The 18,025-nt window shown below is 45.4% G+C and overlaps 2 protein-coding genes across 4 annotated transcripts in view; both read right to left on the bottom strand.

The window, feature by feature from the left end:
* MAMDC2 (MAM domain containing 2) overlaps positions 1-9,582 on the bottom strand; it is a 139,672-nt gene extending 130,090 nt beyond the window's left edge. The window contains exons 1-2 of one of the 2 annotated variants that reach the window (XM_045515102.2): positions 9,191-9,582; positions 8,737-8,850 (exon numbers count right to left, since the gene is read on the bottom strand). In XM_045515102.2, coding sequence (XP_045371058.2) covers positions 8,737-8,850; positions 9,191-9,224 — 148 coding nt within the window. In that variant the 5' untranslated portion in view covers positions 9,225-9,582. The remainder of the gene's footprint in view (positions 1-8,736; positions 8,851-9,190) is intronic. The other variant, XM_010952754.3, reaches the window with a different exon arrangement.
* Positions 9,583-9,749: 167 nt separating this feature from the next.
* The window catches only part of CFAP95 (cilia and flagella associated protein 95), a 222,589-nt gene continuing 214,313 nt past the window's right edge, over positions 9,750-18,025 (bottom strand). Inside the window, exon 6 of one of the 2 annotated variants that reach the window (XM_045515098.2) lies at positions 9,750-11,094. In XM_045515098.2, the coding sequence (XP_045371054.1) occupies positions 11,062-11,094 (33 nt within the window). In that variant the 3' untranslated portion in view covers positions 9,750-11,061. Of the gene's footprint in view, positions 11,095-14,807; positions 16,261-18,025 lie in introns of those variants that run through there. The other variant, XR_006724145.2, reaches the window with a different exon arrangement.

Raw genomic sequence — 18,025 nt, 5'->3', positions numbered from 1 at the left:
CTCAAATCTACCCTCTTCACAGCAACTGGACTGGAGAGCAGGCCACATCACTACTCATTGTCAACAGGATAATGAACAGGCAGGTCCAGAAGTGCAGTAACAAATGTCCATTGGCAAAGTCACACAAATGGGTCCTCCAGTAGGACCTTGCCTACACATTGTATCTCTCTATTCTTGCCCAAATAGAGCTTTCTAGACTTCCTGCTGATTCTGAGAGCTAACTGATACTCTTCCAATAAACTTCTGTTTAATTTAAACAGCCTACGTATGCAGTTTGCAATGAAGATCCTTGGCTAGTATACAATTTGTTTTCTTCTCTACCATAATTACAGGTTTGTCTTTCTTCTCATTGGTCTACAGTAACCACAAAGGACAGGGACCGTGACGGTATGTGTATTCCACATACTCTATATCCTCCAACAACTAATATAGTGCCTGATGGGTAGTAGGCACTCAAATGCTTGTTCATAGAATGAATATTTTTTAGAAGCTTTTTCTGTAAAACGTATGAGTCATTCATGATACTATGAAATTATGGCATGATACCACTTGCTTTGTTCTACCATTTCATTCTTAACCTCAGAATTCCCCAAAGCACAAATAAATATCTCACAAAGTAGAAAAAGCAAATATTTTAGCAGATCTCACTGAATCACAAACCTAACCTCTTGATTTCCCTGTTAAGTTACATCACTATGCAACTAGGAGCAAATATCCCCGCCTGCGTTGAGGCATCAGGGTGGGTACTACTGATGTCTGACACTGGAGTTCCTTAGAAACAACAGCTCTCAATAGCTAGTTCACAGTCTGATCATCTTTTGCCAAAAGTACTTTGTAGACCAATCAGTGTCACTCTCAAGGTTGCACTGTGATTGTTTGTGATGGCAGAGGATTAAGGGACTCAGGCAGCCCTGATGGGTAAATAATCCAAGGGCTATTTGTCCATTGGTATGTCAGGGATGAAACAGACCACGTTACTGTGGAGGCAAGCTGAATACTACTTCACTGTTCTATTTGGAAATTACAACATAAGCCTCCAAAACCTTTGAAGTCCTATGGTAGGGAGGATTACTAAACACAACCTCTTTTACTACTGGGAATGTCAAGAGTTTCTTTTCTTCTCTTCTCTTCTCTTCTCTTCTCTTCTCTTCTCTTCTCTTCTCTTCTCTTCTCTTCTCTTCTCTTTTCTTTTCTTTTCTTTTCTTTTCTTCCCCTTCCCTTTCCCTTTCCCTTTCCCTTCCCTTCCCTTCCCATTCTCCCTTCCTTCCTTCCTTCCTTTCTTTCTTTCTTTCTTTCTTTCTTTCTTTCTTTCTTTCTCTCTTTCTTTCTTTCTTTCTTTCTTTCTTTCTTTCTTTCTTTCTTTCTTTCTTTCTTTTTCTTTTTCTTTCTTTCAGATCAATCTCAATAAGGACTTTAAAGATTGATTAAATTCAGAGTGTTTGTTGATACCACACATTGTTTGTCAGGCATTGTGGGAAGCATGTGATCCTTGTTCTCAAAGATGTAACACCCTGATGAGGTGAAGGGGTGGGACTCTGATAAGGAGAAGAAAATTTAAGAAGATTTACTGCGTGGAAAGTGAAGAGAGTCATGGGAAGAAAGAACAAGGGCGGAAAGGAGAGGTTCACTTGGGAAACTCAGGGAACGTTTCAAAAAAGAGCTGTACATTAAAGCACAGATAGATTTAAACAGGCCAGAATGGGGCAAGGGAATAAAACAATCAGAATAATATAGATGTAGAGAACAGCACAAATAGAGCAAGGATGCAAAAAAGTAAAGAGCACTTGAGTGAACAGCATGTTAGGGATATATGGGGGAGAGAAGAGGAGAAATTAATTGGGGACAAATTACAAAGGACCTTGAGTGCCAAGCTAGGCAGTTTGTATCCTGTTGGCAACTGATAATCATTAAAGGGTCCTTAATAAGAAGACATTTCTTCTTTCTTGCATCTGGCTGGGGAGCTGGGAGGAGGGAGTTGGCTGTCCTTTTTATCACTGTCCCCGACCCTGGCCACATATTGGAATCACCTTGAGGGTTTGTTCATTTGCTAGTGTCTGTTTGTTAACAACACCAAGTCTGGCCCCATGTCTGGCCAAGTAAATCAGAATCTCTTGGGGTAGGGCCTGGACATGACTATTTTTAAAAACATTTTTAGGTGACTTTAATGTCTAGTCAGGGCTGAGAAACCACTGACCTAATGCATAAGTGTGAGAATTTCTCTGTAAATTCTGTTTTTGTCAGGAATAGTTGTTGATATTAGGTATGACATGTTGCTTTGCTTAGTCAGGTGTGGCCCAATGGATATGAGAGAAATGTCGATATACTGTGAAAGTTCCTAGCTTTAAATAAATTCCTCACTTATCAGCAGCAACATGTTCTCCTGTGTTAAGTCCTACCGCCTTCCTGCAGGTATTTCATATACATACTACATATATATGAAATTAAGCATATAATTAAATATTCCAAGAGCTTAGATCTGAATGCATGAATACATTTATACTATTGAGTCGATTAAGACAAGCATAAGAGAAACTGAGGGAGAGTGAGTGGTGGGATAATTGGCGGATGTGAAAGTCAGGGCTGACCAGCCAAGACACCCAAGACATGTTTAACTATCTGCTGGCCTTATATATCAAGATGCCCATCATTTCTATTAATATAAATGGGTTTCACTCAAATTCTTAAAAATCAAATATTATTTAATAAGAGACAGAAGTAGGACTACTGCTGGGGTGACTTACCAAAGAGGTTCTGCAATTTTAAGAACCAGGATTTTTTATGAATACCATATCCCAAGATGCAAGTCATAAAACAAGATGTCTGCATGCTAAGAGATTTGAAAACGGCAAGGGAAGTAGAAAGTCCTATGACAAGAAATTACTTTTTCCACCCAGCATATTGTGACCACAGCCGACTTCTGCAATTTAGAGAAGGAAAACATCCCCAAAATCCCCGAGTGCCTTCCTGGGGATCTGTCCAGGAGCTGGGTAGCAACTTCCCATTCAGCAACTGCAGTTTGAGTAGGGAGGGACCCAGACTGGGTGTTGGTCTTGATAGGAAGGAGGTTGGCCAGACAGAGCCTACCTCCAGAGAAGTTAGTCAAGGCAGATATCATCAGTCTAGGTAGGTTAAGTTCCAAGTGGAGGGTCCTGTAAGAGAACCCAAGAACTCAGACTGATTAACAGGGAGGCCAAGGGTTAGGGATCTGCCCAAGAGCTTAGGAGGCAAGAGATCAGAGGTCTCACCAGCACCACCAAACATGGAGCCTGACTGATGATGAGGCCTTAGCTTGTGGGACAGAAAAGTAGGGAAGAACAGGCTAGGGCAGGGAGCAAAGCATTTCTGACAAAACCCAAGAATTTATAGAGAAAAAAGCCTAAGTCATAGGGAGGGGCTACAAACCAAGTGTGAAATTTGGTCTTATCACTTTATGTCCACACTTCAGTAAGCCACACAAAAGTGAGATGGTCCAAGAGGCTAACTGATGTTGAAAATAGAGCCAAACAATAAAAAAAGGAAAGCTCTTCCTTTGGTTAGAATAAAGAACAAATGGCAAAGCTATAATGAAAAGAAAAAATGCTCTCCTGAACAATCCAGAAGCTGTGTCGGAAAGCTGCCTGGATTGAAGAAATAATGTTTGATAAAATACAAAACTAGTAATAGTAAGAGTAATAATAATAATAATAATATGTTACATGTATAAAGTTCTCACTATGTGTTAAATGTAATAAAGTATTTAATCTTCACAACAATCTTACGAGATAGGCGCTTTTATTATCTCCATTTTACAGTCAGGTAAACTGAGACACAGAGGGGTTCAATAACTTGCCCAAGGCCACACAGCACGAACGGGTTCCAGAGTTCATATTACCTTCTAGGTTTACATTGTCTTTCATGCTAAGAAACTACCTTTGATGAGGCAGAATGAATGGGGGCATACACGAAAATGCACATGGATTTTTAATTATCCAGTATTGAATTTACTCCTTCACCAAACTCATTCATTCAACAAATATTTATTGAGCATCTACTACATGCCAGGCCCTCTTCTATATGCTGAGGAGCACAGGCAAGTGGGACTCCTACACACCTGAAAGAGTGAATAAATGCATGGTCTGGCATAAAACGTAGTGTTTTGTGGGTTTGGTAGGCCCAAAGCACTGTACCTTTAGAACCCTTTGGAATTTTCCACATATATGAAATACAATTGAGCGTCTGATGAAGAGTCTAATTAACATACCAAAGCTTCAAAGTCCAGGAGCTGCCGGAGACAGGCTGTTAGGAGAGGGGCAGCAACACTAGAGGAAAGAACAGGTGAGGAGGAGCCGAGGAAACGAGTCCTATCCGAGGGCTGCCACTGACTTGGTCGGTGACCCTGACTGGGAGCCTGTCTGAGCCCCAGTGTGCTCCTCCATAAAGCTCCTTCTAAAGCTTAAGTCCCAGCTCTAGGACCCAGGATCCCAGGCAGGGCCAGGGCAGAGCCAGTGCCATGCTCAGACACAGCTCACGAGAGACAGGTTCAAGCTGACAGCAGTAGCAGCTGGGCAGGCTGGGGAATGTCATGTGATGCTGCAGGAGAACTTGGCCAATTCCAGGGGTGGACTGTTTCTCCAAGAGGCATCCGAGGAGCACCCCAAACTCGTGCTGCTCTCAGCCTCAACACAACGCGGGGCTGTGTTTCTGCACAGAGAATGTCAAGGGACCAACAAGCAGGTTCAAGCAGCTCTGTAGGGTGGGAATTGCCTCATGAACTCCTGAAGTCAGGTCGGGATGCTGAGTCGTTCCCCCAGAGTCAGGAAAAGAACAGTAATCCACGGAAAGGGTGGACTGGTCCTCCTTTCCCAGGAAGGCCCCTTGGAGTCCTAGCCAGACTTTTGGCTCTAGCTGGGCCTCGAGAAATTTCAGGCAGAATTTACCACTATTAATAACTGGCACATGACTGAGTGCAGAACTGAAACTCAGCTGGCCAAGTGACCAAAAGTGTCCTTAAGAGAGAAAGAAAGGATCTGGATGAAGAAAGAGGGTGTCAGGAAGAGACACGCATGTATGCACATTGAGATTTTGGCCCAGTCTACCCACCCCTACCCACCCCCGTCCCCTCACACCTCTTTATGCCAAACTTCTAGCCAGCCATCCTCCTCAGATACCATCGCTTGCTCCAAGGTAAAAATACCATCCAAACTCTTCCTGTTTTAGGCAATTCCTCAAACCCTGATCCCTTACTGTTGTAGAAACAACACCTTCCCTACAAGTGCTTTGGATTTACTTTGTTATCACCTCTTAACCTGACACACTTCCACCTTTACCTTCCTCTCGGGGGTGGCTTAGTGTTCCAAACTTCTAATTAAGGAGCAGTCCCTGGATTTGGATTTTACCCCCTCCCTCCCTCAGTTCCTCCAATGGCTTCCTCACAGAGCTAGGTTAAAGATGCTAAGCCAAGGCATCCAAAATTTACAGTGAAGTCAAAATCCATCCAATGACTAATCTGAATGGTGACTATTCTGATTCAAGGCCAACTTTCTAGTCTCTAAGAATCTTCAGCCGAAGGGCTTCTGCCCCCACAGCTGGCATTGGGAAAATGGAACCAACAATCTCAACTTCAGCTGAGGACCATTGTTCCAATATGCCCCTGAACTGTGAATGAATAAAGATTTTTTAGATGGTAAGTGAATGAGTAAAGAAGATTTTTATAGGATTAAATAGATCCCTTCTTTCTTGGATTTAATTCAAACCTAAAAGTTAGAAGTATGTTCAAAGTTTGATTCTGATGTAATCCACTTGCCTTGACCAGTCAGAGAAAATGAAAATATTCTATCAAAAAAAATGGAGGAAAATCAAGAAAATGAGGCCATGTTGGCAAAACTGGAAAGTGAACAAGGCTAGGCTGCAGCAACTGGTCACCTGCTCAGGTGCTACCCTCCGTCCCTGGGGTGCCCTCCGTGTGGGACACAATCCAAGTCAACACATGACCTTATCAAAACTCATCCACTCTATGCCCAGTGGAGATCAAACATATTTCAAAATGGCCATGAACTAGGGACACTGGAATTGTAACTGGAGAGGTTTAGAGACCTAATACTCTAAATAAACCAAAAGGGTGGACCTCAAATACAATATTGGGCAGCTGGAAGATATTTTGAGACAACTACTCCCGATTTGAATCTCCTGTAATGAGATTCTAATTGGTTTGTTTCCCCATTTGACTCAATTCGCCAGGCTTTAGCATTGATCTCTCCACTGTAAATTAACCTACTGACCAAGGGCACCAAGAACGTGCCATTTGTGTTCCAAATACTTGTGGGCAAAAGTCTCTGAAACTTACAACTTTCTATGTCACCATACAACACGCAGGGAGGTGGATGAAACCAGTTTCAAAGGGTTTTGCAGCCAGATGAAGTAAATTCGCAGAGAGGCTTGTGAACAGCTTGCCAAATTTCAGCCTGGGACAATTTTATTATCTTTAATTTACCAACCTAGGAACAGGTTTATAATGGAAATTCTTAGTGATGGCTTCTCAGCAGACAACTGCAGCAGCTGGCACACACCTACTTCACCGCGCCTCTGGAGTGGACGTTAAGTCCAAGTTCTGGACTCTGAAAAATGCGTAACGACAAAGCCTAACCAGCCTGCTCCTCTGGGAATGCTCGAAGGAGAATGAATTAACTTCCCCCAGCCAAGCGGGTAGTCCCAGCCCAGTGCCAGAAAGCAGTGGCTGTTAGAAGCTAGAAAGAAAGTAAAAAGGAAAGCAACAGTGCCTTCATTATGCTGTAAACCACAATCACCTTTCCTGATATGCATCTTCCTGTTTTCCTGAAGGGGCACTGTTTAACTGCCACTGGTGCAGAGCTGCCAACTCAGCAGAGAGCACTTCCTGTGGGTCTGGGCGGCGGCCGAGTTCAGCAGGCTCTGGCCTGTCCACTGACCCAGGAGCAGGCTGCCAGGGGCCCACCATTCTGACAGAGGGGCTCAGGACTCAGGCTCCTGGGTTAAGGGATGATGTTGATTTTCTTTTCTTGGGCCAGACTAGGGTGAGGCAAGAGAGGTGTCTGGGGCACAAGATTTAAAGAGGTTTTTCACTCTCAGGGTCATGCAAGAGTCTCTTTCACCCCAGTCCCAGCCCTGCACAGGACCACAATCAGAGGTAGGGGCGTGCGCACGCGCGTGCGTGCGCGTGTGTGTAAAACATCAGTGGTTCTCAATGTGTGATCTCCAGACCAGCAGCAGCATCACCCAGGAACTTTTTAGAAATGCAAATTCTCAGGCCCCAATCCAGATCCACAGACTCTAAAATTCAGATGTGGGGCCCAGAGTGAATTAACATACCCACCAGGTAATTTCGATGCAGCTAAAGTTTGAGAAGCACTTTGCCAGAGTACAATGCTCTCCAAAGCTAGTCATGTAGCCCAGGTCAGGCCATTGCTCAAAATTCTTCACACATAACCAGAACAGGAAAAGGGATGGGGTGGTGAGATGCAAGAGACTTCCCTAAAGCAATCAGCAAGGTAGGAATCTCTCAAATAATAAATCAGGAATTGATTTTTTCACAGCTACCCCTGAGAACATTGTAGTAAAGACTGGAGATTTGTCAGCAATAAAGATGACGACTGAGTAGTTCCCTCCTGTTTCTGCCCCGAACTAGTCAGCTCAGAGCTGACCACTGACTGATACTATGGAACATGGGCCAGCTATTTTAATATTCTAAGTCTGAGATTCCCTCCTCTGTAAAATGGGGCGAACATCACCTCCCCGCTGATGTCAAAGAAGCTAATGTATGCAAAGCCTCAAACAGAAGGCCAAGGCAAAAAAGTTGTGACAGCAGTTCATACATCCTGAGCAGAGGTTCTGGGCTCCCACCTTCTCCAGGGAGCTTAGATAATCTGGGGGCCTGAGGACAACTGAGAGGGAGGAGGTTAGCTGATCTCTGATGCTGTAGTGTTTTAGAAAGGAGGCTATTTCCCAGACCCAGTGGCCTGGGGTATCAGGCTTCTAAACGGGGTGGCAGAAGTGAGAGATAAAGGAAAGGAGTTTCCAGTGACTGCTGTTGGACACTAGAGGACTATTTATGTTTCACTAAATAAATGAAGGCAAGAAGCTATATCTGAAGACCCCACATTTAAACTTTGTCACTAAAACCCAAACGATATGAGTGGTGAGACAACACCAACGCCAGTCAGCTGAGTGACCTCAGGCACACGGCCATAGACTTGGTTTCCTCTTTTGCCAAGTGCTGGATTATAAATACAACAATAACATGAGGATGAAGTCATGCAACAAAATGCTGTCAAGCACAACATAAATGCTAGGTTTAGCATGGAGGTTCCGTCACAGAATTAGAGCATTGTTTCTGCAGAGCTGGAAGAGAACTAGCCCAGCACAACTTTCCCAGCTCACAAAGGTGTCTACGGAGGACCAGAGAGGCTGTTGCCCTGCAGGGGGCACACAGCTGGCAGGTGACATCAGGTGTGCCCCCTTTCTTCCTTAGGGAGTGCTGGCGAAGAAAGGGGGAAAACCTCAGCTTCTACCCACAGGCCAGGTAAACAAAGGCCACCACCCCACCTTCGCCCCGTCTCTTCCTTGGCCATCCAGGCAGCACAGCTGAGGGTTGGAAGGATGATCCATGACTCACATTTTTCCCCCCGGAAGTACTCAACTCCAATATAATAACATTACTCACGTGAAAAACTCGATCAGCAAAAAGGAAAGTTTACCTCGGGCCCTGTGCACTGACCCCCTTACCTTCCTCGTTTAAAATCCATGGCAGGAACTCGAACACCGAGTCAAAGCCGCAGGTGCTCTCTTCAAAGGCGCAGGACCCTGCGGACAGGTCCAGGGCACCAGCAAGCTGCAGGGCTGCGGGCACAATGCGGGTTTCAATTCGGGCTCAGGCTCGGGAGCTCCTGCACCAACTCGGGGCACCCCAGGGTACTACCTGGTGAAAGTAGGGGAAGGCGTACAGGAGGGGGCGGGAGAGGGATGCAGTATTGCCGCCCCCGCTCAGGGCGCTTCCACTGCACAATCCGCGAGCACTCGCTGGGCTCAGGGACAGAGGTTAACGGCTGTGGAGACGGATCCGTATGCGTCCTGGGCTGGCGCAGCCCAGGACCGCGAGCCCGGCCACCAGTGTTGCAGGATTGGGAGCGGGTCATGAGAGCGCCTCCCGAGCGTTCCCCCTCCCGGGTCCAGGCCTTACCTTGCACTGCCAGGAGGATGCCCCTGAACAGCATGGTCAGCGAGGAGGGCTGGACCCGGGTGCGAGCCGCCAGCCGTTGGGACCGGCTGCTCCCGGTGGAAGGAGCCTGGGAAGCAGGGGCGCCGGGAACCGGGGGAGGGAGAAGTCAGAGGCAAAGCGTGCACTCGGAGCTGCCCAACTTTGCAAAGCTGCCCCGGGAGCCGAGCGGAAAGCTAAAGGTGCCTTAACAGTGAGCGCTGCTCGTTCTGCTGCAGCCGCGAGGCAGATCCCAAGTAAAGCCGGCCAGCCGGCCAGCCGCACAGCTGGTGCTGGGCGAGGATGGGGCCGGGCGGGGAGGAGACAACTGCACACTTTTGAAAAGCCAGCCACGACTGGCTGGGAGAGGAGAGGTCGAGATGCAGTGCCACGGCTCGGCTCGGCTCGGAATTTTAAAAGCTTGGGACCGGACCCCTGGCAGACACTGGAGACGGCAGGTCTCCCGGGGGCCCCTATGCTGGGTTGGGACTTGGAGGCGCCCCGCCCCTCTCTTCCGTGGTGGGAATCAGCTTTTTTTTTCTGGGGACAGCCTCCCCGAATGCCAGTCCTTAGGGCTGTACCTAATTTTATCTTTGTCCCCAGAATGGAAGAGGGTGGAATTCTCTTAGGAGCCTAAAGGAAAATTTGGAAAGTGTTGGGTGGAATAAACTTTGTGTCTCTGGAGTTTCAGCGTTTATGGCCCATTAATGCTAACCTTAGAATATTACCCCCTCCCCTTTATTTAGCAGTGGAATGTCTGGCATGCCCGGTGCTCAGCATTCACTCTGTCCCGTCATTCCTCCTCTCCAAAGAGCCATGATAAATTAGTAGAAGGTTTCTAAATTGAGGTGTGGGAGGATGGGGGTAGTATGTCAGGGAGGGGGTTACTGTGAGGTACCCATTTGCTATGAAGTTTCTTTGAACACCAAGTGGGTCTTTAACATTTTTTTCTTCCAGTAAAGACACTGGTGATGGGGATGGGGGGGTCTTCTTAATGCTCTTTATAATTTGGGTCAGGCAATTTTATGCCCAGGGCAATGGTTCTCAAATTTTAGGGTACATCAGAAGCCCACCATCAGAGTTTCTGATTCAGTAGATCCAGCTTGGGACCCAAGATGCTGCACAATCCTAACAAGTTTCCAGGTGCTGATGCTGATGCTGCTAGTCTGGGACCACAGTTTGAAGACCACCGGTCTAACAACCTCCTGTTCAACCATCAAAGCCCTGCTCACATGCCTTCACCTGGTTCCCAGACTCTCCTAGTTTTCTTCTTCCTTCATTGGCAGCTCCTTCTCCTTTGCTGTTTCTTTTTCTCTCTCTGACCCCTGGATATTAGGGTGCCTCCAAGTTCTGTCCTCTCACCTCCTGCTTCCTTCCCTCCTCACTTCCTCAGTGATTTCAAACAGTCTTGAAGTTTGAAACACCAGCTGTAGCCTTATAACTCCCAAATGCATATTTCTAGTCCAGACGGCTCACTAACTCTAGACTCTTCTGTCTCATTGCCACCTCAACATTTTCATTTGGATGCTTAAGAGCTGTCTCACACTTAATAGGTCCCAACATGAACACCTCATATTCCTTCCCAAGCCTGACTCTCCCCCACATCTTCCTCCTCTCAGTTAAAGGAATCTTTCCCCTCCAGTTGCTCAGGACAAAATACTTAGTTATCCTTGACTCTGCTCTTCCTCTCAAGACATTACCAAATTCTGTCAGTTCAGGATTCAAAACACAGCAGGTACTGACCACAATCCGTGCACACAGCATCTGCCCTGATCCAAGCTGTCATTGATGTTTGCCAGGGATGCTGTGGTAGCTTCCTGATGGTGATACCCTTGCTTCTTCTGCCTTGTGCACCTTCACTCCATTCTTAACACAGTAGTCAGGGCACCCTTTTAATACAGAAATTAGGTCATGTCAGTCCTTGGCTCCAGACTCCTAACAACTTCATTTAGCAAAATCCAAACTCTTCACAATGATCTACCAGGTCCCACAAAACCTGTCTGCACCCCCTTATATCTCTGACCTCATCTGCCCTGATCACTCCCCTCCAGCCACATGGACCTCTTGGCTGGTCTTCAAATTCAGTTTTTAGCTGTCCTCTCAGAACTTCGCATTGACTGTTCCTTCTGTTTGAAATGCTCTTCCCCAGAGAGCCACATGACTCACCTACACTACTTCCAGATCTTTACTCAGAAGTCACGTTTATGATGACAAAACTTAAAAGCTTTCTCTCTAATGAAAAAAGAGCTCCTGGAGCCTTTAAAAATAAGTTTGGACAAATTTTCATGAGTTTTCTATAGGCAGTGACTCAAATGATCTACGATTTGTTTAAAGTGTGTGCTTATATGCTGTGGCTCAGGTAGTAGCTAATAATAATAAATAACATTTATTATGTTTACTACTGTAAATATTTTAGGTAGCTAATCTCATTTAAACTTTCTCAAAGACTCTATGGGGTACACATCATTATTATTCCCATTCAATAGATGGGGACACGGAGTTGCAGAGTTCAGTGACAATGAGTGGTACAGACAAGACTCAAGACTTTTTATTCCAAGCCTATTTTCTCAACCAGTACAGTAGCCTGTCTCCCTTGTCTTTCTTTTTTGATTTCTTGCTCAGAGATGGTGCTAAATATTTGATGAATTTTATCAAATTACTTAATTAAAAATTTAAAGATGGATATGAATCCAGTTGTAACTTCAAAACACTGTTTTCAAGTAAACAAATTATCAGCAACTATCAAACTGGTGCTCCGTTTTCCAGGTACCTATGGAGCATTTCAAAGATTTAAGATTGCTTTAGGTAATTTTCACATTCCAGGTGTTAGGAAAATGAAAAACGTCAAAGCCCTAAAGACATCTCAAAAATTTAAAGATATGATGTAATACTTAAAGGTGACATCATTTATTGCCACCTATGGGAAACCAAGTCATTACACATAAGTGCTAAATTAGTTGCAGTAAAATTTCCTTTTCACATATAATTGCCTGACCCCAAGAACAGATGACCCTTCCACCTTGTCCCAGAGCGGGTACTCAGGGGAGCCGACTCTGATTTGGAGTTGAATGTGCAGGATGTTCACTAGGGGGCGCCCTTGGGATCAACTCCTATGGAAGGGAGTAGAAGGAAGTCGAAGGAAGCAGGGCTGGGCTGAGGGAGAAATGACACTACAATGCCTCCAGGTCCCTCAAAGCCTCTTCTGACCCCACAGGGAACTCTGAAGTTTAAATGGCCCATACGACTTGCCCCATGTTGGTCTGAAATGGCCAGGTTCTTTGTACGGCTGCCTCCATCCATCACAGGATGTGGCCCACATTGGGATGGGTGAGCTCCAGTGAGTTAGCTCTCTGCACAGAGGCCAAAGGGAAGGGGCTAACAGCTGAAGTGAGTTGAAGAAGGATCTGGACAGCACATCAGTGTCCACCACAGACATTTTGCAGAGAAGGGAAAGGAGAGGGCCATGGAGGGAATCTGGAAAATCTAGCAATTATGTGCATCAACCCACTTCCTTCCACCACCAATCAGAAGCCATGTGGCCATGCACTGCCACATCACCTGGGAAAACAGCATAAGGCCTGGAAGTAGGAACTACCAGGGACTCTCTCCCCAAGATGTAGCTTAATCAAATAATCAAATGATACATGTAATGTTCTGGTTTTATTTATTTTTTATTTTATTTTTTTTTTGTAATGTTCTGGTTTTAGAAAGCACTCGATAAACTTTAGGTAGTGTGGTGGGTTGAATGGCAGCCCCCCCAAAAGATACGTTTACATCCCAGAACTTGTGAATGTGACCTTATTTGGAAAGAAGGCCATGCAGATATAATTAAGTTAGGGATCTTGAGATGAGATTATCCTGTATTGTGGGGTGGGTCCTAAGTTAATGGCAAGTGTCCTTATAAGAGAAGGAAAAGAAGTAACAGACATATAAAAATGGAGACTGAGACTGCAGTGAAGCAGCCCCAGATCAAGGAATTCCTTGAAGCTGTACAAGGCAAAGAACAGACTCTCTCTAGAGCCCCAGGGGAGTGTAGCCCTGCAGACAGCTTGATTTCAGATTTTTGGCCTCAGAACTGGGAGAGAATGACTTTCTATTGTTTTAAACCACCCAGCTTAAATTTGTTCTAGCAGCTGTAGGAAGCTAACACGGAGTGATGCATCAGGCAAGCACGTGCCAGGCACTCTGCGTGCATTACCTCCTGTAATCCATGCAGTATTTCTGTGAGGTGGAGATCACTGTTCTATTTTACAGACAAGGAAACAGGACCAGGAGGGTCGTCTAACTTGCTCAAGGTCACATGTCCAGCCAGTGTGAAGCTGGAATTGGCTGGCATACACTATATTGGCCCCGGAAACCTTCCTCTTTCCAAGGCCTCTCTCTCCTCACAAGGGCCACCCTGCATCACAGGCAGGCAGAGTGACCTCCTGACTCTGTGGGTGCGAGGCTCACCTCTTACAGAGCCCAGCACATCCTCGTGCTCTTTGCTGCTCTGTCTCCATCTCTGTCTCTGGGCTCTCTGGGTCTCCAACTGGGCTCACCTCTGCCTCTCAGCCCCACTCTACACTCAGTGTCTTGCTGTCTTGTTTTCATGTTGTCTCTCTCTCCACACACACCCACCAACATGCCCCTACTCAGTGCATGCCATCAGGTCAAACATGAGCTGGTAAAACCATTCCAGGCTCTGTGGCTTGTCCTGCCAGTGACCTTGATTGCATTCCAGCAGGAGGTGTCTGGGGGCTCTGCCCCAGGCTGGCTGGTGCGGTCCCTTGTTTCCTGCCTGTGCCACCTGCCTTTCACCCCCTAGGGGCAGTCACATGCCTGTTGTGGGTCTGAATCACCCTCTGTGAGGGACCAAGGCCCACGGCTAACCAGTTATTACAAACCTCCTTTTATATACCCCACTGTTTAAACTGCTGCACTCAACTGACCTGAACCAGGGAAGTAGCTATTTCTTTTGAAGTGAGCACTGAAATAGTTACTCTCCATCATTAATCTTCCCTTCATCAGCTTACTTTGAACCTTACCTTGGAGTCAGATATCCTTCACTATAATTTGAATGCAAACTTCTGATTTTTTTTAAAAGTCAAAGTTCCTTGCGTTGACTTCTCACAGGGATGATGCTACCCTCGCCTGTCGAGTGTTTGTGCTGTGCCAGGTGGTTTCTTGCTCAATTTGTGAAGGAAGAAACTATGCCCAAAGAATTTAAGTGACTTACCAGAGGTTACGGGGCCGGGGTGTGAACCCACGTCTAGCTACCAGCAAAGCCCTCCTGATCTCTCTAATCTTCCAACACAGTGGAGGTTGGAGCAGACACTTTGAAATGTCCTGTTCTTGGGTCCCCTGCCTTCTTCCTCTACCCTACGCTGGGCTGAGGCCAGGAAGACAAATTTCTATTGCCCCAGTGAAGTGTCCATACCCAGAGTCCTGTTGGAAAAGCCCTTCATGATCAGAGTCCAACCTACCTCTCTGTCCCACATCCATCCCACCCCAACACCCGCACCCCCACCTGCCTTTCCCAGACTGCATCCTTTTGTCCACACTCGTGTTCAAGTGTGCTCCTTTTTGTTGGGAATCAGAATGCCCTCCTCCCATTCTCTAGTTGGTAAACTCCTTGTTGTGAGTTGAATCGTGCTCCTCCACCCCCGCATTCATATGTTAATAATTCATATTAAAGTCCTAGCCCCCAGTACCGCAGAACAGGACCTTATTTGGAAATAAGGTCATTGCAGATGTAATTAGCTAAGATGAGGCCACACTCGAGTAGCGTGGGCCCTAAACCAATACGACTGGCGTCCTTATAAAAAGGGGAAATTTGGACACAGACAACACAAGAAGAATGCCACGTGAACAAAGATGATGGCAGACATCAGGGTGATGCTTTGACAAGCCATGCATTGGGAAAGACTGCCAGCAACCATTGGAAGCCAGGTGACAGGCCTCCAATTGATTCTCCCTCACAGTCCTCAGAAGGAACCAACCCCGCTGACACCTTGATCTTGGATTTCTGGCCTCCAGAACAGCAATTTCTGTTGTTTAAGCCACCCAGTTTATAGTACTTTGTATGCAGCCCTAGGAAATTCATGCACTCCTATTCATTTCTCAAGACCCAGTTCAATGTCCCCTTCCCTATGCCTGTGTTTACTGTCCCCCACAAGCTGCAGTGTGTGTTCTGCTGTATTGGGATGACTTTGTTTACATCTCTGTTACCTGCAAAGCAAGCTAAGATTTCAAAAGCAGAGAACAAGTCTGCTTCATCTTTGTGTCTGCTCCTGCACCATCTTTGTGCATGGCTGATGGTGGGCACTCAATAAATGCACATTGAAGGAAAGGCTAAGGACTGGCAGAGCCTCACTGGTCCACACAGCCCAGAGGCCTGCATCCCTATGGTGGAAGAAAAAGACCTAAATCTAAATTGTAGGTCATTCGGAGGGATGTTTATAGAAACGAATGAGCTACACAGATGTGTAGTTCCACACAGTCTGAACAGGGAGTCGGAGCAGGCTGTCTGGTGTCAGAGCAGCACAGCTGGTGAACTGGGGGGTGGGGAAGGCTTTCAGAGGCCTACTTTCATGAGAGGCAGGGGAGGCTGCAGAAAGAGAGCTCGGCCCCTGGAAGGAGGCACAGGCCTTGGGTGTTGGAAGGAAATAGAGATGATGCAACAGCCTGCATCCTGCCTCCTAAATTGTTCCAGCCCCATCCTATGGACTCTTGTCTGGGTCCAGGAGGAAGGCTGGGCTGTTGGGAAAGCCAGAATTATCTAAGTCTCTACCAAACACCAGGACACAAAGAGCTCTAGACCCCTGTGGCTGTATTTAACAGAGAGCAGCTGAGCAGTGTCAGAACCCACCTCTCTACAGACCCCCAGTCATCTGGCATTTCAGGGTTCAGTGTAGCAAGAATGTGTGCAGGCTGGTATGTTCTCTCTGGGACATCCTCCCAATCCTGGGAGGCTCTATGTCACCTGTTGGGGCTAAGAGTTAGCTGAAGGACGTTGGTGGCTCCGGAGATGGGGGAGGCCTGGATTTTTCTCCTCTACAAGTTCTGTTTGAGTGCTGTGGCATGGGGAAAAAAGAGAATAAAAAAAAAAAAAAAAAAAAAGAGAGAGAGAGAAAAAAAAAGAATAAAGCATTCTGAAGCTAAAATTTTTTCCAAAAAGGGCAGTGAAATCCCAGCTTAGCCTCTGACCTTATTAATGTGTTAGATTGAGGATCTGCACATTATGTGATTTGATCTAAACTAAACAGGGATAAAATGATATTCACAACTAAAAAGTCCTGGGCACTGAGACAGAACAGGCACCATATGGGAAGCTGACAGACAGTGAATATCCACTTTGAACAGGCCCACGACGTTTGTGCATGCGTGCACAAGTGCATGGTGTGCAAAGACACATTATCCATGAGAAACCAAGTCACACTATTGCTACTAATCTGGAAGACTGAAATGCAAAGGGTGGAGACACTGGGGATTTAAAGGCCCAGGTAATTGGTAATAATGAAGAAACTCTACCACCAGGCACTGCAAGATGCCTCAGTGAGCTAATCCAATGTATCACAGTTCCAGATGCACATTAGAACCATCTGGGGAGTTGCTTCTTTTTAATACAAAGGTTGGGCCCCACCAGACCAATTAAATCATAATTTCTGGGAAAGGACCAAAGCATTGCAATTTCCTTAAAGCTCTCCAAGGTGATTCTCCTGAGCCAGGGTTGAGAACACACTGACTTAATCTTTCCATCATCAACAAAATTAAGTGCTATTAATGTTAACAGGGAAAAAAGAGTGCTTTGAAAAGAGTAAGACAGTGTTGTGTCAGAACAGGGAGCATAATTTTGTCATCGAGACCATGGACCCTGGAGCTGGACCACTAGGGTTCAACTTGCAGCTGTCTTCTGTCACTTACTATCTGTGAACCTAGAGCATATTATTAGGTCTCTCTGTGCCTCAGTTTCCTCTTCTATACAATAAAAATAATAATAGTACCTATTTCACAGGGTGGTCGTGAGTACTAGATGAGTTTATATTGTTAGAATACTTAAGAGAGTACTGGCATTCTGTAAGTACTATATAAATAGTCACTCTCAATTTTCTACCAACTTAAGTTTTTCACAGGTCTAGGCTTGAAGTTGAAACTGAAGATGCAGTCTATCCATCAAAATAGCTTTTCAAACAGTGTCCTGCCTTTGCAGATCAAGTGTAGGGGGTAGAGAAACTGGAAGTATATATTGGACAATTGGTAAACTGTATCTTTGATGTTCTTTCAGAAGAGAGGAAAAATCTAAACTATTGAGTAGATACCATTATAATTACCAACCACTAGAACACTAAAAATGGTAAAGTAGAAAATGGTTTTAGACTATGACAAGGGAGATAAAAATACACAATGGAGAAAAGACTGTCTCTTCAGCAAGTGGTGCTAGGAAGACTGGACAGCCTCATGCAAAAGAATGAGATTAGAACATTCCTCTCACCATATACAAAAATAAACTTAAAATGGATTAAAGACCTAAATATAAGACCTAAAACCATAAAACTCCTAGCAGACAACATAGGTGGAACACTCTTTGACATAAATTTTAGCAATATTTTTATGTAACTATCTCTTGAAACAAAGAAAATAAAAGCAAGAATAAATAAATGGGACCTAATTAAACTTAAAAGCTTTTGCACAGCAAAGGAACCATCAACAAATTGAAAAGACAACCTATGGAAAGGGAGAAAATATCTGCAGATAATATGACCGACAAGGGGTTAATAACCAAATTATATAAACAGTTCATACAACTCAATATAAAAAAAAACAAACAACCCAATCAAA

This window comes from Camelus bactrianus, chromosome 4 (assembly GCF_048773025.1).
Source record: "Camelus bactrianus isolate YW-2024 breed Bactrian camel chromosome 4, ASM4877302v1, whole genome shotgun sequence".
NCBI lineage: Eukaryota > Metazoa > Chordata > Mammalia > Artiodactyla > Camelidae > Camelus > Camelus bactrianus.
Note: the sequence above shows the minus strand (reverse complement) of the source record. Positions and strands in the feature narration are given on the sequence as shown.